This window comes from Panicum virgatum, chromosome 6K (genome assembly GCF_016808335.1).
Source record: "Panicum virgatum strain AP13 chromosome 6K, P.virgatum_v5, whole genome shotgun sequence".
NCBI classification, from domain to species: domain Eukaryota; kingdom Viridiplantae; phylum Streptophyta; class Magnoliopsida; order Poales; family Poaceae; genus Panicum; species Panicum virgatum.
Window position 1 is genome coordinate 9779153 of NC_053141.1, and position 24490 is coordinate 9803642.

Genomic DNA, 24490 nt, shown 5'->3' on the forward strand with positions numbered 1-24490 from the left:
GTTATACTGAATTCTTGATATTTTAATGACATGCGAGAAGTCTTTTAGTTGACTTTTTCTTCCTTTTGCTAATACAGGCTGAGAGAACTGCAAAACTGAAAGCTGAGATGAAGAAAAAGACAATGAAAATGTTTCTGGTTTCTCAAAAACACATTGTTTATACTGAACCACTTGAAATACATGCCGGAAACACTGTTGATGTGCTTTACAATCCTTCTAATACAGTGCTAACTGGAAAGCCGGAGGTTTGGTTTCAATGTTCCTTTAACCGTTGGATGCATCCAGGTGGTGTGTTGCCACCTCAGAAGATGGTAACAGCAGGAAATGGTGCACACTTAAAAGCAACAGGTTCGAGCCTCCCAGGTTATTTTTCCTAGAATCAATAACTGTCCCATCGGTTCATTTTTATGCCACTAATATAGCCATGAGCTGCTAGAGCACTGATCAAGTAGGTTAAGTAATCTAGCATATTTATCCTCCAGATTTTGATCCATATATATATATATGTATATATAACATATAGTGTTTACTTATGAATTCTGAACAAAATGATGGCACGACTCAATTTTTTTTAGAAGAGCTAGGTAATTTAATGCCATAAAAGTTGTGTTAAGCTTTTTACGGAGTTTTTAGAAAGAAGAGTTCACACTGCTGCTTGTCCCTTGGACAGTCAGACAGACCTTGGGAAAATGTGGCAAACAGACTAGGTCAAGTTCATGTTGAATCCTGTCTGCTGCATGTATCCTATTTTGGAACATCGTTTTCATATCCATGCAGTGGGATATTACTTCTCCTTGAGCTCCCTTGTAATTGTTTAATGCAGCTAGGGGCGGTAAAGGGCCCAAGATTTTGAACTAGAAAATCTAAGGGCCGAGCTCTAATCTTATACAATTTTGAGCTAAATAATTTAAGGGCTTTATTGGGCTGTGAAGAAGCCACTAGAGCCATGGCCCATTACCACCCCTAAATGCAGCACAGAGATGCATAATTCTCCTTCCCCCCTTAGTTGTTCTTCTTTCTGAAGTAGAGTCCTCCTTCTCCAGTTAATGTGCCACGAGATGCCTATATGATGGATTTTGTTTTCTCGGAGTTAGAAGGTGATGGAATTTATGACAACAGGAATGGGTTGGACTATCATATTCCTGTTTTTGGTTCCGTTGCAAAGGAGCCTCCTATGCACATAGTCCACATTGCTGTTGAGATGGCTCCCATTGCGAAGGTAATCTGTGTTCCTATGTTAAACTCCTGTGATTAGCAACACATGAGATGCATCACCTTTTCTCGTTTATTGTTGCATTACGTTAATAGTATATATGCTGTCTGACCAATGCTATGATATATAGGTTGGAGGTCTTGCTGATGTTGTTACTAGTCTTTCACGCGCTGTCCAGGATTTAGGACACAATGTTGAGGTTATTCTTCCAAAGCACGACTGCTTGAATCTAAACAATGTAAGTTAAAACTGCGCTGTTGCATCCCTTACTGCTTCTCTGCTGTGACTAGTGTAGTGGTTTTGTAGCAACAAGTGAAAGTTTACATCTCTACGTTTAGAGCATCAAGTCTACTGTGCTACTCTTTTATGCATGTGCTTCCTCATAGTTCAGTCACTCATTCCTTGTATGGTTGGCTAGGTTGTGTTAAATATGCATAGTACATTGGAATTGTCAATGTGTAGCTTAATGTTAGGGAATATGCTCATTGGCCTCTAGACGGGCCTAATACATGGGCCATATGGGCCACTTATATATACACCAACACCCCCCCCCGCAGTCTGAACTACCGGCGCGGTGGAGTTCAAGACTGGACAACAAAGAAAGCACACACAGGGACAACACCCCCCCGGCAGCCACAACTAGCCACCTGCTACGTTGAGGCTGGAGCGAAACTCCGAGAAAGTCGAGGAGGGGAGACCCTTGGTGAAGATGTCGGCAAACTGGGAGGTGGTTGGGACATGGAGGACCCGAACATCGCCGATAGCAACCCGGTCGCGAACGAAGTGCAAGTCGATCTCCACATGCTTCGTCCGCTGATGCTGAACGGGGTTGGTGGAGAGATACACGGCGCTGGTGTTGTCGCAGTAGACGAGCGTGCTCTTGGCGAGCGGGCTATGAAGCTCAGCCAAGAGCTGTCGTAGCCAGGACGCCTTCGCCACGCCGTTAGCGACAGCTCGGTACTCCGTCTCAGCACTAGAGCGGGAGACAACCAGCTGCCACTTGGACGACCAAGAGACAAGGTTGCCGCCTAGGAAGACGGCATAGCCAGAAGTGGAGCGGCGAGTGTCCGGACAGCCAGCCCAGTCAGCATCGGTGTAGACAACAAGCTCAGCAGAGGGAGATCGGTAAAGAACTAGGCCGTAGTCAACAGTGCCACGGACGTAGCGGAGGAGACGCTTCAGCGCAGTAAGATATGACTCCCGGGGATCATGCATATGAAGGCAGACCTGCTGAACGGCATATGTGAGGTCCGGCCTGGTGAAACTGAGGTACTGCAAGGCACCAGCAAGACTCCGGTAGGCAGTAGAATCAGCCACGGGGTCACCCATATCAGCAGGCTGTGGCAGAACCACCTGAATTATCCCGGCTCAAGTGCACAGGCCATCACCATAAAGGCAACACTGGCTCAAACGCACTTCAAACGGAACAATTCTTGGTCTGTCGGGTAACGTCCTGATACAACCACCGGTTCTTGGATCGAACAAGCATACCCCGCACGAAGGCGAGTCCAGAGATATTACAACCACAAATTTTACAACACAGGCAAGGTAAAGATTACAAACCAGTTCAAAGTACTAATACAAAACCAACTTCAGTAAGACAGTTATACAAGCCTTAAGAGTAAAACTTCAGAGTTAAAACAGCGGAAGATAAAACACGATGGCTATAACACGTCGCAAAAGTATACCAAGCTAGCCCAAGCAAGGTATCACTCGTCAAGGTCATTGCCGGCCGAAGACGTATCCCACTCTACGGACCAGCCAGGAGGCAACGAGCAAGGATAGGTCAAGCTAGCGATCTGTTCCTCAAAACTCGTACCTGAAAAAGGGTTTCAACAGCAAGGCTGAGTATTCTAATACTCAGCAAGACTTAACCGTCAACGGGTATACGTAGCCCACTTTAGCTAGACTATGCAAGGTTCTGTGAGGCTCTGGTTTTCCTTTTGCTGAAAAGCAATAAAGAGTAGGTCCTTACTTTCATGTTTTAGCTTTCAAGATTCTAGTGGATTAACCATTCTATGTAAGCAACTAATATCCAATCATGGTAGAACTCTAAGCAAACATCAAGATTGATCATAATATTGTTGCTCTTATTACTCTGTGTGGCAAAAAGATCAAGCAGTCCCAAACTGTGAGAAGGAGGCGATTCGAATCGAATTTGTTAACCTGGCCAGGCAGACCTAACACACACGTTTGAAACACCGTCGGGTCGTTCCCAAACAACCGTTTGCCTTTCTTTCCGGCTTGTGGATAGGAACACTCTCCCCAACTACAGGGCACCAACTTTCTCCCTGCACCCGTGGTGTTGATCAACACAAACATAATTAAAAAACCTATTTCTAAGAGAGAGTGTCAGTATATCCACTCCCCGGTCCAATCGGTTACTAGGCTTACCGCGTACCATATTTACGGCATGTGGCTAGTACGTTGAAAAACTTAACCAGCACTACCACACACCACGACCTTAGCAAGTTCATCAACACAGACGGGGTCTCACATAATGTCATGATATCGAACACAACCCCGTCCGTCGTCCTTATATTGATAACAGAAAGTAAACAAGCGGTTCCTATAAAGCTCGCGAGTGACAGGCAATCACTCGACTTTTACCGGTCCTATAAGCTTAGCAAGTAGTCGAACTCAAGTCTAGTGTTCAGTACATAGGTTCCTAGGATCATGCATCTAGGGTTTCAATTCAAATCCTAAGAACTGTAAATGCACAAGTAAGTAATAACAATAAATGATAATACTTTGAAATATAGGTTATGTCCGGGGCTTGCCTTCTCGGTAGTCGCTAACTATTTCAGCTCTAGGCTCTTCCGAACTTTGGTCCGGGGCTTCAGTTAGTACTGCAGTGTTTGCTTGAGCTTCGAGATCACCTCCTTCGGAATCCGGGATCAGCTCGTACGTCCCGTCCGATAAAGCAGTCGTATCTATATGTAATGCAAGAACAATATTATAAACACACTCGCGATGTAGAGAAGCTAAGCAAACAAAACAAAAACACACATGGGCAATCTTTTATAGAGTAGTAACTCAACAAATCTAACTATACAAGGCATCATGATCAACAGCACAAGAAAGTTATACTAACTTCCTAAAGAAGTGGGAGTTGTTTCCTAAAGCAAGTAAACTATGGTTTGCTAATAAATAAACAACTCAGAGCACAAATAGTAATAAATTTAGCAAACATTACACTAAACATAACATGAACATAGTAGGCTATTCTGTAAAATTCATGCCAAAACATGTAGCCAATTATTCATAACAATTCAATCATTCATACCACACCTAGAATAAGATTGAATTACACAGATTAAGATAAAAGCAAAAAAGAAGCTAAAAATTTAAAAGAAGGCCTACACTGGGATGAACTAGGTACTATAAATTTTTCATGATTATTTCTACACAGAATTAATTCTGAGAAAATAAACAAAACAGACACCAAATTAATAAGATTCATTTTTAGCTTCTGTTCTAGTCATGAACTGAGGCTCAAACTTTATTTATAAGCTAAACTATTCAAAAATATCACTCAATAATATTTTCATGATTTATAATTAGCATAAACTATTTACCATAAATAAAGTATACTAAACAAGGATTAAATCAAAGAAATAGCAACACAAGAGAACTGACCATGAAATTTTTATTGAAATACTAGTGTCACATGAGTAAATCACCATAAAAATTTCACTGCAAGACATGGTTTCAGGCAATATTTAAGAAAAAGATAAAGCAACTAGTATTTATGCACCTAGTGACACAAAACCATTTATACAGCAAAAACTTTCAACAAACAACCATAATATTTGATTCTACTTCAAAGAGCTTTGCACAAGGATTCCAAAACATCAAGATTTGCCTTTTTACGAATTTCCTACGAATTTCTACTGAATTTCAAAGTTCGCAGCTAGAAATTACAAAGAAGTCCTTAGAGCACTATTCAACTGAGTCTAGAGCTTCGCAGACAGCCCCCTGGAGTTTTTCAAATTCTGAACTCGAGGTCCTTGGCTGAGGAAGGAAAATAGAGAAGGCACGGCGCTGCCGATCCCGGCGAGGTCCGGCCCTGGGAGCGAGGGTGAGGTTAGGGAAAAGAAAGAGGAGGTCCTTGCGAACCTTTTGGTCGTCTTCTTGGGGCTCGGGGTGGCCGGATTGGAGGTTCCCCGCGGAGCAGTTGCTCCGGCGGCGACGGCTAGCGGCGGAGGCGGTGTTCCGGTGGGGTAGAAGTGGCGTGGAGTGGCCGGGGAGATTCAACTCGACATGAGGGAGCTAGTGGGGTGCTTGATTTGGGCAGAGGAAGGAAGGAGGAGCGGCTCCACGGCGAGCAGGGCGGCGGCGGCGGATGTTCAACGGCGGCGGGGTGTTCCAGTGAAAATTGGGCGAGGGGGATGGGTCGGTGAGCTGCGCGGGGTTGAGGCACAGCTGCTGGTGTGGTTAGCGCGGGCGGAGGAGAGCTGCAGTGGCGGCTCCGCGGCGGCGTCGAGCTCGCTGGGGTTACGGATGAACGGCGACGCTGGTTTGGGGAGTCGGGGCAGGGAGCGTGCGAGAGAACGAGGGGAATGCGTTGCGGAACTTCCAGTGGTGCTGCTGCACACGATAGAGGGCAGTCCGGGGTGCTGCGTCGGCCTAGCCATGGCGGCGGCGAGGTGGCAGCCGCAGAACCTCGTCGGGGTGGCGTGGCAAGGGGTTAAGGGCTCCAGCGCGAGGGGTAGAGCGGTGGGGAGCTTCGGCACGACGCGTGGAAGCCAGCGCAGCAAGAGGTGGCGCGGGGAGGCGGCCCAGAGCGGTGGGCGGCGCGGCGACACGCCGGCGGCAGAGCCAGCAGAGGAGTTGGCCTGAGGTGGATGAAAATGGACTGCTTTGCAATTTCTGAAATTTCCAGGGACCCAAATGTAAACAAGCAATAACTTTTAAAATAGGGTTCAAATGAAAAAGTGCCCAACATGAAAGTTGTTCAATTTTTCAAGATCTACAACTTTGATGTTGTGCAAAAATTTATTTGATCAAAGATTCAAGAGCTAAATTTGAAAACATAAGATGGATTTTGAATTCTAGGAATTTTGTCTTTTTCAATGCAATTTCACTTCAAATTTAGGCTGAATTGAAAAGATTCCTGCCATGTAATGATTACACCACATTTTGCAAAAATACCCTCCACAAAAGCTATAAACACACATTCAATTCAAATTAAACTATAGAAAGACCCTTGCATAAAATCAATATTACACATACAACCTTTTATAATTACAAAAAAGTCCTTTTTCAAGCAAAACAAGCACATGATGTATAAAAGGTATGCAACACCAATGTGCAGACACCTAGGGTGTCACAGCCTTCCCCCCTAAAAGGAATCTCGCCCCGAGATTACAGGAAGAAAAGGAATGGAACAGATTGGATACCTGAATTGGTCCTAAGAAAGTCAGAAAATTTTCTTTGCAGAAAATTTTCAGTCTCCCAAGTAGCTTCTTCCTCGGTATGGTGATTCCACTGAATTTTGTACATTTTAACTTTCTCCCTTCTAGTACTCCTTTCCTTGGTGTCAAGAATCTTGATTGGATACTCCATATAAGATAGATCGGATTCAATCTCGATATCTTGTGGTTCAAGGATCTCAGTAGGTACTTTGATGCACTTCCGGAGTTGTGATACATGGAATACATCATGAATGGCGGCCAATTGAGAAGGAAGACGAAGTCGATAGGCAACGGGTCCACAAGTTTCAATGATTTCAAATGGTCCGATGTATCGGGGTGCTAATTTCCCTTTGATACCAAAGCGTTGAACACCTCTAGTAGGAGATACTAGCAAATATACGAAATCCCCTACCTTGAACTGTAAAGGATCTCTTCTTTTGTCTTCATAACTTTTCTGTCTTGATTGGGCTGCTTTAAGATTAGTCTGGACAACTTTGACTTTCTCCTCTGCCTCAGAGACTAAATCTGGCCCAAAGATTTTGCGTTCTCCAGCTTGTGACCAACTCAAAGGAGTTCGACACCTTCGACCGTATAACGCTTCAAATGGTGCCATTTGCATGCTGGATTGATAACTGTTATTATACGAGAACTCTGCCAGTGCTAGGCACTTATCCCAGTTCTTGCCATATTGAATAGCACATGCTCTCAACATGTCTTCAAGGATTTGATTGATTCGTTCAGTTTGCCCATCTGTTTGTGGATGATAGGCTGAACTACGAATCAATTTTATTCCAAGGGATTCTTGCAATTGCTCCCAGAAACGTGCAATAAACTAAGCCCCGCGATCAGAAATGATCGTCTTTGGAACTCCATGCAAACGGACTATTTGATCAAGATAGATCTCTGCATACTTCTTGGCATAATAAGTCGTATGCACCGGAATAAAATGGGCGGTCTTGGTGAGTCTATCAATGATTACCCAAACAGAATCATGCTTCTGAGAAGTGTTGGGTAAACCGATAATAAAATCCATACTGATGTCCTCCCATTTCCAGGATGGGATGGGTAAAGGTTGTAGAGTACCAGCTACTTTCAAGTGACTAGCCTTAACTCTTTGACAGACATCACACTCAGAAACATATCTGGCGATCTCTCTTTTCATTCGAGTCCACCAGAAATCTTGTTTAAGATCTTGGTACATCTTGGTACTACTGGGATGAATCGAAAACTTCGATAGATGTGCTTCATCAAGGATTTGCTTTCTAAGCTGATGATCCTTGGGTACAACAAGTCGAGATTCAAACCATAAAACTCCTCTATGATCCACACGGAAACATTTGTACTTTGCTTCTCCTTGGGACAACCTTTCCTTAATGATTTTGATACCCTCATCATGTAATTGTGCCATGATGATGCTATCATGAAGTGTAGGCTCAATAGATATATGGTTCAAACTTCCTTGAGGTACCATTTCTAGGTTTAACTTCATCATTTCCTGGCATAGAGTTTCATTGAATGGCTCCACCGATAGACAATGGCATTGTGACTTGCGGCTGAGTGCATCCGCAACCACATTAGCCTTTCCTGGATGATAGTGCACTTCTAGATCATAATCCTTTATCAACTCTAGCCAGCGTCTCTGTCTCATGTTGAGATCAGCTTGGGTGAAAATATATTTGAGGCTCTTATGGTCAGTGTAAATATTACAATGAGTTCCCATAAGATGATGTCTCCAAAGCTTGAGAGCGTGTATGACAGCTGCTAACTCCAGATCATGTGTTGGATAATTCTTCTCATGATTCCGGAGAGCTCTTGATGCATAAGCAATAACTCGATTGTTTTGCATAAGCACACAACCAAGTCCCATACTAGAAGCATCACAATAGACATCAAAAGGTTTGGTACTGTCCGGTGTAGCCAACACTGGAGCCGTAGTTAATCGTGCTTTGAGAGTTTGAAAAGCTTCTTCACATTTATCATTCCAAACAAACTTTACTCCCTTCTTTAATAACTCCGTCATAGGCTTGGCTATTCTGGAGAAATCAGGAATGAATCGACGATAATATCTAGCTAAACCAAGAAAACTGCGAATTTGATGAACTGAAGTAGGAGATTCCCAATCCATCACTTCTTGTACTTTAGTTGGATCAACGGATATACCATCACTGGAGATAGTGTGGCCTAAGAATTTCACACTATCCAACCAAAATTCACACTTGGAGAATTTGGCATAAAGATGATGATCTCGTAATCGTTGAAGAACGATACGCAAATGCTCAGCATGATCTTCTTCATTCTTGGAGTAGATCAAAATATCGTCAATGAATACCACCACGAATTTATCCAGCTCTGGCATGAAGACTGAATTCATCAAGTACATAAAATATGCTGGGGCATTGGTAAGACCAAAAGACATAACCAGATACTCATAGAGTCCATATCTGGTCGAGAAAGCAGTCTTTGGAATATCACAAGGCTTGATCTTTATTTGATGGTAGCCAGAATGAAGATCAATCTTAGAGAAAACCTTGGCTCCAGCTAACTGATCAAATAGGACATCAATGCGGGGAAGAGGATACTTGTTTTTAATAGTGACCGCATTGAGTGGTCGATAATCAACACATAGCCTCAAACTGTTGTCCTTCTTCTTCACAAACAGGGCTGGACATCCCCAGGGTGAAGAACTTGGATGTATAAAGCCCTTGTCAAGAAGGTCTTGGAGTTGGATTTTCAATTCTGCTAACTCATTTGGAGGCATTCAGTACGACCTCTTTGAAATAGGGGCGGGTACCGGGTTGAAGCTCAATAACGAACTCGATGTCTCTATCAGGAGGCATTCCAGGCAAATCATCTGGAAATACATCCGCATACTCACACACAACAGGAATATCTTCAATCTTAATTTCTTTTGTGGCATAAGCACAAGAGTTGAAGCACTCTCATTGTGGCCGATAGAGTATGGTGGCTCCTTGATGTGGTGAATCTATCTCGATAGCTCGAGAAGAGATATCTAACTGTACTTTATGTTTAGTCATCCAATCCATGCCCAGAATAACATCCATGCCCAGAATAACATCCATGCCTTCTAAGTTCAACAAGATCAAATCTGTCTTTATCACTTTGCTACCCAACTTAAGTGGCACATGTGTAGTGATTTGATTGGATGCTATCTTTCCACCAGGAGTTGCTATCATATAAGATTTCTTGACATGACAAAAATCCAATCCTACCCTTACTCCAAATTTGGCACTTATAAAGCTATGAGTTGCACCAGAATCAAATAATATGACTGCGAGTTTATTGTGGATAGAGAAAGTGCCCGACATAACTGGTGCTCCTTCGGGAAGCTCTGCAAGAGTAGTAAAGTTAACTCGTCCCTATCGGACTTCCACCATTTGCCTTTTGCCCTTGCCCTTATTGTTGTTCTGGTTGGAGTTCTGCCCTGGATAATTCTTTCTGGGCTGCGGACAATTCTTGGCAAAGTGAGAAGTACTGCCGCAGTTGAAGCATCGATTATTACCATTCCCATTATTGAACTGCGGGGCATTTGGCCTTGGGCTAAAATGCTGCTGCTGAGGCACTGGAGGTCTGAATCCTCCTTGTTGCTGAGGCGGCCTAAAGACAAGTCTGCCCATTGGGGCATTTCTTTGTGGAGGTCTTGGTGGAGTATTCTGCACCAGACGATATCTCGGTGGCTGAGCACTCGAGGGTTCTGTTGGTGCCTTTCGCTTCTTTTCGGCACGATATGCAGCAATAGTCCTCTTGAGTAATGGCCAGGTTGACCAGCTCATTGTAAGTGTTGGGCTGAACAAGGTTCAGGCATTCTTTGAGCTTGGTAGTAAGGCCACGACGAAAATGATCACGTTTCTTGGCGTCAGTATCAGCATGATGGCCCGCATACTGGCACAGGTGATTGAAGGTCTGTGCATACTGAAGAACAGTGCGGGTTCCTTGATTTAGAGCCAAGAACTCATTCAACTTTCTTTCAATCAGTCCCTCAGGAATATGATGTGACCTAAAAGGATTTCGGAATTCCTCCCAAGAGATGACATGTTCAGCAGGCTGCATTGCACAATAGTGATCCCACCATATACGTGCAGGACCACAAAGTTGCTGGGCGGCAAAGTGAGCCTTGTTTGCATCAGCACGAGGTACCGCTAGCAAAGCAAACTTAGAATTGATAGTACAGAGCCAAGCATCGGCGTCTAGTGGGTCATCAGCTCGGCTGAAAAGTGGAGGTTGGGTACCAAAGAATTCCTGGTAACCCGCAGGTTGAGCATCCCGTCCTCCGTGCTGCTGGTGTGGCTGATTCTGCTGCTCTTGGACCAGCTGGCGAAACAATTCAGTTTGCAAGGCCATTAACTCAGCCAGATTCGGCGGTGGCTGCTGAGACCCACTGCCAGTCTCACGGCCGAAGCCATCAGGCGTTCCACGAGTATGACCAACCATCTGTAATTATTGAAGACATCCATTAGATGAAATTTTCTTGCTCCCAAAATCAATGGTACTGGTTCATCATTTGAGATTCTATGGAACGAAAAGATCATCAAGACATCAAGATGGAACTAAGGATAAACACATGACTCAATCTCCCTCTCTCAAACCATAGACTTTCCTGGGTTTAATCTAAGTGCTCTAATAACATACTCCCCAAACCAAGTTTTCATTCCACCCTTTTGTTAACCACACTAAACATAGTCATGAAAACAAACTCTAGAAATTCCTTAAGAAGACTCAAGTACATTTTCCAATTCTAGGAATCAAAGCAAACATCAACCAAATATGCATGTACGTCCTGTTCATTCCTCACAAGATAAACAATTGCCAACTATGGTTGGACTTACGTGGTTAGCACGGTGGCATAACATAGATACGGCTCTCCCTATATAGCTAGTCGATATATTCTAACCATTCTTATCTTATCGAATCGCGGTTAGTGTACCTGCAGAAAATTGACAGAACATATATATATATATATATATATATCCATTGAACCTTTCATGCCAGCACTCATGAAAGCGTCCCCATACATTACCGCTCACTATAGAAGCGGCAGCCATACAATTTCTACCGTATGGCCAACGTTAACATACGCTACTCAGTGGCGTATTTACAAGTTCCTTTACTCCCAATATAGTCGATCGAGATCGATATATTGGCAGCAGCTCAAGTAGGCCACTGCTTGAGCACAGCGTTCGGTTCGCATCGCAGACGGGAAGGTCAGACTCCCTCAGCTGACTGAGTACACTTTACTTCCAATATAGTCAACTAACCGTTGGTATATTGGGAGCACCTCAAGTAAGCCACTGCTTGAGGGCAGCGTTCGGCTCGCATCACCGACGGGAAGGTCAGGCTCCCTCAGCCGACTGAGGATCCTTACCTTCTTACCTCAACGTAGGTGCGTCGTTACAGGAATTAAGAGTTGCTTGTGAGTATGGTTTAACAAAATGTAAAGTGCTGGAAGTCAGATAACATAAACCATACATAAATAACCACATAGTAATTCCCATAAATTCCCTAGGACTTTACGTTCTATGCACAACCCTTAACGAATCCAACGTAGTTTTCTGAAATTCTTTGTTGTTCCAATTTTATACGGAAAATGATTTTTATGGTTCCAACACCTCTGGTGTATACTTGTAGCTCTGATACCAGCTGTAGCAGAACCACCTAAATTATCCCGGCTCAAGTGCGCATGCCATCACCATAAAGGCAACACTGGCTCAAACGCACTTCAAACGGAACAATTCTTGGTCTATCGGGTAACGTCCTGATACAACCACCGGTTCTCGGATCGAACAAGCATACCCCGCACGACGGCGAGTCCAGAGATATTACAACCACAAATTTTACAACACAGGCAAGGTAAAGATTACAAACCAGTTCAAAGTACTAATACAAAACCAACTTCAGTAAGACAGTTATAAAAGCCTTAAGAGTAAAACTTCAGAGTTAAAACAGTGGAAGATAAAACACGACTGCTACAACACGTCGCAAAAGTATACCAAGCTAGCCCAAGCAAGGTATCACTCGTCAAGGTCATTGCCGGCCGAAGACGTATCCCACTCTACGGACCAGCCAGGAGGCAACGAGCAAGAATAGGTCAAGCTAGCGATCTGTTCCTCAAAACTCGTACCTGAAAAAGGGTTTCAACAGCAAGGCTGAGTATTCTAATTCTCAGCAAGATTTAACCGTCAACGGGTATACGTAGCCCACTTTAGCTAGACTATGCAAGGTTCTGTGAGGCTCTGGTTTTCCTTTTGCTGAAAAGCAATAGAGTAGGTCCTTAATTTCAAGTTTTAGCTTTCAAGATTCTAGTGGATTAACCATTCTATGTAAGCAACTACTATCCAATCATGGGAGAACTCTAAGCAAACATCAAGATTGATCATAATATTATTGCTCTTATTACTCTGTGTGGCAAAGAGATCAAGCAGTCCCAAATTGTGAGAAGCAGACGATTCGAATCGAATTTGTTAACCTGGCCAGGCAGATCTAACACACACGTTTGGAACACCGTCAGGTCGTTCCCAAACAACCGTTTGCCTTTCTTTCCGGCTTGTGGATAGGAACACTCTCCCCGACTATAGGGCACCAACTTCCTCCCTGCACCCATGGTGTTGATCAACATAAACATAATTAAAAAACCTATTTCTAAGAGAGAGTGTCAGTATATCCACTCCCCGGTCCAATCGGTTACAAGGCTTACCGCGTACCATATTTACGGCATGTGGCTAGTACGTTCAAAAACTTAACCAGCACTACCACACACCGCGACCTTAGCAAGTTCATCAACACAGACGGGGTCTCACATAATGTCATGATATCGAACACAACCCCGTCCGTCGTCCTTATATTGATAACAGAAAGTAAGCAAGCGGTTCCTTTAAAGCTCGCGAGTGACAGGCAATCACTCGACTTTTACCGGTCCTATAAGCTTAGCAAGTAGTCGAACTCAAGTCTAGTGTTCAGTACATAGGTTCCTAGGATCATGCATCTAGGGTTTCAATTCAAATCCTAAGAACTGTAAATGCACAAGTAAGTAATAACAATAAATGATAATACTTTGAAATATAGGTTATGTCCGGGGCTTGCCTTCTCGGTAGTCGCTAACTATTTCTGCTCTAGGCTCTTCCGAACTTTGGTCCGGGGCTTCAGTTAGTACTGCAGTGTTTGCTTGAGCTTCGAGATCACCTCCTTCGGAATCCGGGATCAGCTCGTACGTCCCGTCCGATAAAGCAGTCGTATCTATATGTAATGCAAGAACAGTATTATAAACACACTCGCGATGTAGAGAAGCTAAGCAAACAAAACAAAAACACACATGGGCAATCTTTTATAGAGTAGTAACTCAACAAATCTAACTACACAAGGCATCATGATCAACAGCACAAGAAAGTTATACTAACTTCCTAAAGAAGTGGGAGTTGTTTCCTAAAGCAAGTAAACTATGGTTTGCTAATAAATAAACAACTTAGAGCACAAACAGTAATAAATTTAGCAAACATTACACTAAACATAACATGAACATAGTAGGCTATTCTGTAAAATTCATGCCAAAACATGTAGCCAATTATTCATAACAATTCAATCATTCATACCACACCTAGAACAAGATTGAATTACACAGATTAAGATAAAGCAAAAAAGAAGCTAAAAATTTAAAAGCAGGCCTACACAGGGATTAGCTAGGTACTGTAAATTTTTCATGATTTTTTCTACACAGAATTAATTCTGAGAAAATAAACAACACAGACACTAGATTAATAAGATTCATTTTTAGCTCCTGTTCTAGTCATGAACTGAGGCTCAAACTTTATTTATAAGCTGAACTATTCAACAATATCACTCATAAATATTTTCATGATTTATAATTAGCATAAACTATTTACCATAAATAAAGTATACTAAACAAGGATTAAATCAAAGAAATAGCAACACAAGAGAACTGACCATGAAATTTTTATTGAAATACCAGTGTCACATGAGTAAATCACCATAAAAATTTCACTGCAAGACATGGCTTCAAGCAATATTTAAGAAAAAGATAAAGTAACTAGTATTTATGCACCTAGTGACACAAAACCATTTATACAGCAAAAACTTTCAACAAACAACCATAATATTTTGATTCTACTGCAAAGATCTTTGCACAAGGATTCCAAAACATCAAGATTTGCCTTTTTACGAATTTCCTACGAATTTCTACTGAATTTCAAAGTTCGCAGCTAGAAATTACAAAGAAGTCCTTAGAGCACTATTCAACTGAGTCTAGAGCTTCGCAGACAGCCCCCCTGGAGTTTTTCAAATTCTGAACTCGAGGTCCTTGGCTGAGGAAGGAAAACAGAGAAGGCACGGCGCTGCCGATCCCGGCGAGGTCCGGCCCTGGGAGCGAGGGGGGAGGTTAGGGAAAAGAAAGAGGATGTCCTTGCGAACCTTTTGGTCGTCTTCTTGGGGCTCGGGGTGGCCGGATTGGAGGTTCCCCGCGGAGCAGTTGCTCCGGTGGCGACGGCTAGCGGCGGAGGAGGTGTTCCGGTGGGGTATAAGTGGCGTGGAGTGGCCGGGGAGATTCAACTCGACATGAGGGAGCTAGTGGGGTGCTTGATTTGGGCAGAGGAAGGAAGGAGGAGCGGCTCCACGGCGAGCAGGGCGGCGGCGGCGGATGTTCAACGGCGGCGGGGTGTTCCAGTGAAAATTGGACGAGGGGGATGGGTCGGTGAGCTGCGCGGGGTCGAGGCACAGCTGCTGGTGTGGTTAGCGCGGGCGGAGGAGAGCTGCAGTGGCGGCTCCGCGGCGGCGTCGAGCTCGCCGGGGTTACGGATGAACGGCGACGCTGGTTTGGGGAGTCGGGGCAGGGAGCGTGCGAGAGAACGAGGGGAATGCGTTGCGGAACTTCCAGTGGTGCTGCTGCACACGATAGAGGGCAGTCCGGGGTGCTGCGTCGGCCTAGCCATGGCGGCGGCGAGGTGGCAGCCGCAGAACCTCGTCGGGGTGGCGTGGCAAGGGGTTAAGGGCTCCAGCGCGAGGGGTAGAGCGGTGGGGAGCTTCGGCACGACGCGTGGAAGCCAGCGCAGCAAGAGGTGGCGCGGGGAGGCGGCCCAGAGCGGTGGGCGGCGCGGCGACACGCCGGCGGCAGAGCCAGCAGAGGAGTTGGCCTGAGGTGGATGAAAATGGACTGCTTTGCAATTTCTGAAATTTCCAGGGACCCAAATGTAAACAAGCAATAACTTTTAAAATAGGGTTCAAATGAAAAAGTGCCCAACATGAAAGTTGTTCAATTTTTCAAGATCTACAACTTTGATGTTGTGCAAAAATTTATTTGATCAAAGATTCAAGAGCTAAATTTGAAAACATAAGATGGATTTTGAATTCTAGGAATTTTGTCTTTTTCAATGCAATTTCACTTCAAATTTAGGCTGAATTGAAAAGATTCCTGCCATGTAATGATTACACCACATTTTGCAAAAATACCCTCCACAAAAGCTATAAACACACATTCAATTCAAATTAAACTATAGAAAGACCCTTGCATAAAATCAATATTACACATACAACCTTTTATAATTACAAAAAGGTCCTTTTTCAAGCAAAACAAGCACATGATGTATAAAAGGTATGCAACACCAATGTGCAGACACCTAGGGTGTCACACAGACAGCTTCGCCTGAGTGTCGACAGGAGTGGAACAGGGCTTGCAATCAGTCATCCCAGCCCGCTCCAGAATATCAAGTGCATACTGCCGCTGGTGAAGGAGAAGGCCAGAAGGGCGAGGCTCAACAGTAACACCCAAGAAGTGATGGAGCTGACCAAGATCCTTCATAGAAAATTCCTGCTGCAGAGACGAGATGATGCGCTGAAGCAACTACTGACTGGAGGCTATGAGAACAATGTCATCAACATAGAGCAGCAGGTTTGCAATCTCATCCCCACGACGGTAGATGAACAGACAAGTATCAGATTTGGCCTCTGTGAACACCAATGTTAGCAAGAACGTGGCAAACCGAGAATACCAAGCCCGAGGAGCTTGCTTCAGACCATAGAGAGACTTGTTGAGTCGGCAAACCATGTCCGGACGACTGGAATCCACAAAACCCGCCGGCTGACTACAGTAGACTATCTCTGATAAAGTGCCATGGCGAAATGCATTCTTCACATCCAGCTGGTGCACATGCCATGAGCGAGAGAGAGAGAGAGCGAGCGAGAGTGTGGCAGAACCACCTGAATTATCCCGGCTCAAGTGCGCAGGCCATCACCATAAAGGCAACACCGGCTCAAATGCACTTCAAACGGAACAATCCTTGGTCTGTCGGGTAACGTCCCGATACAACCACCGGTTCTCGGATCGAACAAGCATACCCCGCATGAAGGCGAGTCCAGAGATATTACAACCACAAGTTTTACATCACAGGCATAAAAGTTATTACAAACAAGTTCTAAAGTATTATTACAAGACCAACCTTAGTAAACAGTTATACAAGCCATAACTTAAATTCAGAGTTTAGACAGCGGAAGATAAAACACGACGGCTACAACACGTCGCAAAAGGATACCAGACTAGCCCAAGCATGGTATCACTCGCCATAGTCATTGCCGGTCGAAGACGTGTCCCACTCTACGGACCAGCCAGGAGGCAACGAGCAAGGGTAGGTCAAGCTAGCGATTTGCTCCTCAAAACTCATACCTAAAAAGGTTTTCAACAGCAAGACTGAGTATTCTAATACTCAGCAAGACTTAACCGTCAACGGGTCTAAGTAGCCCACTATAGCTAGACTATGCAAGGTTTGTGAGGCTCTGGTTTTCTTTTTTTGCTGAAAAGCAATAAAGAGTAGATCCTTACTTTCAAGTTTTAACTTTCAAGATTCTAGTTGATTTAACCATTCTATGTAAGCAACTACTATCCAAACATGGTAGAAAACTAAGCAAACAACAAGATTGATAAATAATATTGTTGCTCTTATTACTCTGTGTGGCAAAGGGATCAAGCAGTCTCATATCATCGTGAGAGGCGGACGATTCTGAATCGAAATTCAACCTTGCAAGGATAAACCTAGCACACACGTCTGGAACACCGTCGGGTCGTTCCCAAACAACCGTTGACCTTTCTTTCCGGCTTGTGGATAGTGCCACTCTCCCCGACTACAGGGCTCCAAGGTCCACCCGTGTCCGGTCCACCCTTGTCCCTAGAAGTCGTAGTGTTGCGCAACATAAAAATAAACCTATCCCTAAGAGAGAGTGGGAGGTATATCCACTCCCCGGTCCAATCGGCTACTAGGCTTGCCGCGTACCATATTTACGGCATGTGGCTAGTACTTTCAAAAACTTAACCACCGCTACCACACACCGCGACCTTAGCAAGTTCATCAACACAGACGGGGTCTCACATAAGGTCATGATATCGAACACAACCCCGTCCGTCGTCCTTATATTGATAACAGAAAGTAAACAAGCAGTTCCTATAAAGCTCGCGAGTGACAGGCAATCACTCGACTTTTACCGGTCCTATAAGCTTAGCAAGTAGTCGAACTCAAGTCTAGTTTTCAGTACATAGGTTCCTAGGATCATGCATCTAGGGTTTCAATTCAAATCCTAAGAACTGTAAATGCACAAGTAAATAATACAGTAAATGGTATTAATTTGAAGTATAGGTTATGTCCGGGGCTTGCCTTCTCGGTAGTCGCTAGCTAACACAGCCTGGGGTTCTTCCGAACTTTGGTTCGGGGCTTCAGTTAGTTCAGCTGCGTTCACCTGTACTTCTGGATCACCTCCGTCAGACTCCGGGATCAACTCGTACGTCCCGTCCGTCAACGTAGTCGTATCTATATGAAATGCAAAAGGTGACATAATTAAGAACATACCCCTGTCATGGTAAAGTTGTAGGCTAACAACTGGCAAACAAGCATAACACATGGGCAATCGTTTATAGAGTAGTTAACTAACAAACCTAACTACTCAAGGCATCATGATCAATAGCACAAATGATGTTGACTACTCCATAAACAAGTGGGGGTGGTTTTCTATAACAAACAAAACATGGTTTGCTAATAAACTAAACACTCAGAGCATAACCAGTAATAAATTCTGCCAAAATTTCACTAAACAGAACATGAACAAAGTAATCTACCCTGTAAAAATCATGCCATAACATCTAACCATTTAATCAGAACAAATCAATCATTCAGACAGCACATTGAACAAATTTGAATTATACAGGTCAAACTAGAACAAAGAAGAAGCTCAAAATTTAACAGGAGATCTAAACAGAAATGAACTAACTACTGTGAATTTTTCATGATTTTATCTACACAGATATAATTATGAGAAAATAAACAAAACAGAACAACAGATTAGCAAGATTCATTTTTTGATCCTGTTCTAGTCATGAACTGAGGCTCAAACTTCCTGGACAAGCTAAGATACTCCAGATGAACACTCAGGAATATTTTCAGGATTTAACAAGAATAGAAACTATTTATCATAAATAAAGTCTATTAAACAAGGATTAAAACAAATAAAAACCTACACATAAGAACTGAGCTCGAAATTTTTATAGAAACTCTATATACATAAGAGTAAATCACCATAAAAATTTCATTGCAAGATCAGGCTTCAAACAGTAGATAAGAAAAAGATAAAAACAACTAATATATATGCACTAGTAACACAAATCAAATTTTTCAGCAAAAACTTGCAACTAAAGCCTAACATATTATGGTTCTACTGCATAGAGCTCTTCAAGAGGATTCTAAAACATCTAGATTTTCTATTTTACGAATTTTCCAGGAATTGATATTGAATTTCAAAGATCACTGAAAATCATCACAAAGAAGTCCCTAAGGCACTATTCATCTGTGTCTTGAGCTATTCAAATAACCCCCTGGCCTTTCTCGAATTTAAACCCCAGGGTCCTTGGCTGAGTCAGAGAGGGGAGGCGACGGTTGACCGGCCAAATCCCAGCGAGGGGCTCACCGGCGGCGAGGGGTAGGTTGTGGAAAACGGAGAGGAAGTCGAGGCGATTCTCTGGATGCCCTTGGGTCGCGAAATGAGGGTGGGAGGAGGTCGGTCCACGGCGAGCGGCGGCCGGTGGAGCTCGGAGCACGGCGGCGGGGTGGCTCCGGTGGGGTTCGGGCGAGGGGAAGTGGCCTGGGAGTTGCGCGAGGGCGAGGCGGTGCTTGCTAGGGGGTCAGAGCGGGCGGAGGAGCGGCGGTGAGGCGGCTCCGCGGCGAGGGTGAGCTCGCCGGCGTTCAAGCGGGGCGGCGGCGGCGTTCTGCGGTGTGAGAGCGAGGGGAGAGCAAAAGGAGGAGAGGAATAGGTCGCTGGGGTCTTTGAGGTGCTCGGGCGCGCGCTAGAAGGGGTCCTGGAGCTCTGCAGGGGGCGCTCCACGGCGGCATCGCGGTGGCGGCCATGCGGCAGCACTGGGCGGCGTGGCACTGCAGGGGAGGCTCCAGCGCGCAGCCAAGGGCGGTGGAGAAGCTCTGAGGCGACGCGTGGGTGCCAGCGCAGAGCGAAGGGCGGCCGGGCGGGCTCTCCACGGCGCCGGCGACAAGCTCTGCGGCGGCGGCAGAGAAAAAAAACAGAGGAGAGGGCTGGAGGAAGAAGAAAAAGGGCTGGTTTGCAATTTCTGAAAATTTCAGGGACCAAAATGTAAACAAGCAATAACTTTTAAACTAAAGCTCAAATGAAAAAGTGCTCAACATGAAAGTTGTTCAACTTTTCAAGATCTACAACTTTGATGTTGTGCAAAAATTTATTTGACCAAAGGATAGAGAGCTAATTTTGAAAACAAAGAAAGGAATTTGAATTTAAAGGAACTTGACTTTTTCAATGAAATTTCATTTCAATCTTGGGCTGGTTTGAAAAGTTCCCTGCCATGTAATGATTACACCACATTTTGCAAAAACACCCTCCACAAGAGTTATAATTGCACACCCAATTCAAATATAACTGCAGAAAGTACCTTGCATAAAATCATAATTACACATATACCCTTTTATAATTACAAAAAAATCCCTTTTCAAGTAAACTAAGCACAAGTTGCATACAATGAGTGCAATTTAATTGTGCAAACACCTAGGGTGTTACAGCCTTCCCCCCTAAAAAGGAATCTCGCCCCGAGATTACAGGAAGACTGAGAATGGAAAGGTTTAATACCTGGATTTGTTCTAAGAAAGTAAGGAAAGTTTCTTTGGAGAAAATTTTCAGTCTCCCAAGTAGCTTCTTCCTCGGTATGATGATTCCACTGAATCTTGTACATTTTAACTTTCTCCCTTCTAGTACTTCTTTCTTTGGTGTCAAGAATCTTGATTGGATACTCCGTATAAGATAGATCGGATTCAATCTCGATATCTTGTGGTTCAAGGATCTCAGTAGGTACCCTGGTGCACTTCCGGAGTTGTGATACATGGAAGACATCATGAATGGCGGCCAACTGAGAAGGAAGACGAAGTCAGTAGGCAACTAGTCCACAAGTTTCGATAATTTCAAATGGTCCGATGTATCGGGGTGCTAGTTTCCCTTTTACGCCAAAGCGTTGAACACCTCTAGTAGGAGACACTCGCAAATATACGAAATCCCCTACCTTGAATTGTAAAGGATCTCTTCTTTTGTCTGCATAACTTTTCTGTCTTGATTGGGCTGTTTTGAGATTAGTCTGGATAACTTTGATTTTCTCCTCTGCCTCAGAGACTAAATCTGGCCCAAAGATTTTGCGTTCTCCAGCTTGTGACCAACTCAAAGGAGTTCGACACCTTCATCCGTATAACGCTTCAAATGGTGCCATTTGCAAGCTGGATTGATAACTGTTATTATACGAGAATTCTGCCAGTGCTAGGCATTTGTCCCAGTTCTTGCCATATTGAATAGCACATGCCCTCAACATGTCTTCAAGGATTTGATTGATCCGCTCCGTTTGCCCATCAGTTTGTGGATGATAAGCTGAACTACGAATCAATTTTGTTCCAAGAGATTCTTGCAATTGCTCCCAGAAACGTGCAATAAACTGAGCCCCACGATCAGAAATGATCGTCTTTGGAACTCCATGCAAACGAACAATTTGATCGAGATAAATCTCTGCATACCTCTTGGCAGAATAAGTTGTATGCACTGGAATAAAATGAGCGGTCTTGGTGAGTCTATCAACGATTACCCAAATAGAATCATGCTTCTGAGAAGTGTTGGGTAAACCGACAATAAAATCCATACTGATGTCCTCCCATTTCCAGGACGGAATAGGTAAAGGTTGGAGAGTACCAGCTACTTTCAAGTGACTAGCCTTAACTCTTTGACAAACATCACACTCAGAAACATATCTGGCGATCTCTCTTTTCATTCGAGTCCACCAGAAATTTTGTTTAAGGTCTTGGTACATCTTTGTACTACCCGGATGAATCGAAAACTTCGATAGATGGGCTTCGTCAAGAATTTGCTTTCTAAGTTGATGATCCTTGGGTACAACAAGTCGAGATTCAAACCATAAAACTCCTCGATGATCCACTCGAAAACATTTGTACTTTGCTTCACCTTGGGATAACTTTTCCTTGATGACCTTGATACCCTCATCATGTAATTGTGCCATGATGATGCTATCATGAAGTGTAGGCTCAATAGATATATGGTTCAAACTTCCTTGAGGTACCATTTCTAAGTTCAACTTCATCATTTCTTGGCATAGAGTTTCATTGAATGTCTCTACAGATAGACAATGGCATTGTGACTTGCGGCTGAGTGCATCCGCAACCACATTAGCTTTTCCTGGATGATAGTGCACTTCTAGATCATAATCCTTTATCAACTCTAGCCAACGCCTCTGTCTCTTGTTGAGATCAGCTTGGGTGAAGATATATTTGAGACTCTTATGGTCAGTGTAAATATTACAATGAGTTCCCATAAGATGATGTCTCCAAAGCTTGAGGGCGTGTATAACAGCTGCTAACTCCAGATCATGTGTTGGATAATTCTCCTCATGATTCCGGAGAGCTCTTGATGCATAAGCAATAACTCGGTTTTCTTGCATAAGCACACAACCAAGTCCCGTACCAGAAGCATCGCAATAGACATCAAAAGGTTTGGTACTGTCCGGTGTAGCCAATACTGGAGCAGTAGTGAGTCGAGCTTTGAGAGTTTGAAAGGCTTCTTCACATTTGTCACTCCAAACAAACTTCACTCCCTTCTTCAATAACTCCGTCATAGGCTTAGCTATTCTGGAGAAATCAGGGATGAATCGACGATAGTATCCAGCTAAACCAAGAAAACTGCGAATTTGATGAACTGAAGTTGGAGATTCCCAATCCATCACTTCTTGTACTTTAGTTGGATCAACGGATATACCATCACTGGAGATAGTGTGGCCTAAGAATTTCACACTATCCAACCAAAATTCACACTTGGAGAATTTGGCATAAAGATGATGATCTCGTAATCGTTGAAGAACGATACGCAAATGCTCAGCATGATCTTCTTCATTCTTGGAGTAGATCAAAATATCGTCAATGAATACCACCACGAATTTATCCAGCTCCGACATGAAGACTGAATTCATCAAGTACATAAAATATGCTGGGGCGTTGGTAAGACCAAAAGACATAACCAGATACTCATAGAGTCCATATCTGGTCGAGAAAGCAGTCTTTGGAATATCACAAGGCTTGATCTTTATTTGATGGTAGCCAGAATGAAGATCAATCTTAGAGAAAACCTTGGCTCCAGCTAACTGATCAAATAGGACATCAATGCGGGGAAGAGGATACATGTTTTTAATAGTGACCGCATTGAGTGGTCGATAATCAACACATAGCCTCAAACTGTTGTCCTTCTTCTTCACAAACAGGGCTGGACATCCCCAGGGTGAAGAACTTGGATGTATAAAGCCCTTGTCAAGAAGGTCTTGGAGTTGGATTTTCAATTCTGCTAACTCATTTGGAGGCATTCAGTACGACCTCTTTGAAATAGGGGCGGTACCGGGTTGAAGCTCAATAACGAACTTGATGTCTCTATCAGGAGGCATTCCAGGCAAATCATCTGGAAATACATCCGCATACTCACACACAACAGGAATATCTTCAATCTTAATTTCTTTTGTGGCATAAGCACAAGAGTTGAAGCACTCTCATTGTGGCCGATAGAGTATGGTGGCTCCTTGATGTGGTGAATCTATCTCGATAGCTCGAGAAGAGATATCTAACTGTACTTTATGTTTAGTCATCCAATCCATGCCCAGAATAACATCCATGCCCAGAATAACATCCATGCCTTCTAAGTTCAACAAGATCAAATCTGTCTTTATCACTTTGCTACCCAACTTAAGTGGCACATGTGTAGTGATTTGATTGGATGCTATCTTTCCACCAGGAGTTGCTATCATATAAGATTTCTTGACATGACAAAAATCCAATCCTACCCTTACTCCAAATTTGGCACTTATAAAGCTATGAGTTGCACCAGAATCAAATAATATGACTGCGAGTTTATTGTGGATAGAGAAAGTGCCCGACATAACTGGTGCTCCTTCGGGAAGCTCTGCAAGAGTAGTAAAGTTAACTCGTCCCTATCGGACTTTCACCATTTGCCTTTTGCCCTTGCCCTTATTGTTGTTCTGGTTGGAGTTCTGCCCTGGATAATTCTTTCTGGGCTGCGGACAATTCTTGGCAAAGTGAGATGTACTGCCGCAGTTGAAGCATCGATTATTACCATTCCCACTATTGAACTGTGGGGCATTCGGCCTTGGGCTAGATTGCTGCTGCTGCTGCTGTTGCTGTTGCTGCTGTTGAGGCACTGGAGGTCTGAATCCTCCCTGCTGTTGGGGCGGCCTAAAGACAAACCTGCCCACTGGGGCATTTCCCTGTGGAGGTCTGGGTGGAGTATTTTG

General features: G+C 43.8%; 1 protein-coding gene across 1 annotated transcript in view; it reads left to right on the forward strand.

Moving 5' to 3' along the window:
* LOC120711646 (soluble starch synthase 3a, chloroplastic/amyloplastic-like) overlaps positions 1-24490 on the forward strand; it is a 44056-nt gene that overhangs the window by 4396 nt on the left and 15170 nt on the right. Inside the window, exons 5-7 of the mRNA XM_039997248.1 lie at positions 78-348; positions 1044-1219; positions 1344-1451. Of these exons, the coding sequence (XP_039853182.1) occupies positions 78-348; positions 1044-1219; positions 1344-1451 (555 nt within the window). The remainder of the gene's footprint in view (positions 1-77; positions 349-1043; positions 1220-1343; positions 1452-24490) is intronic.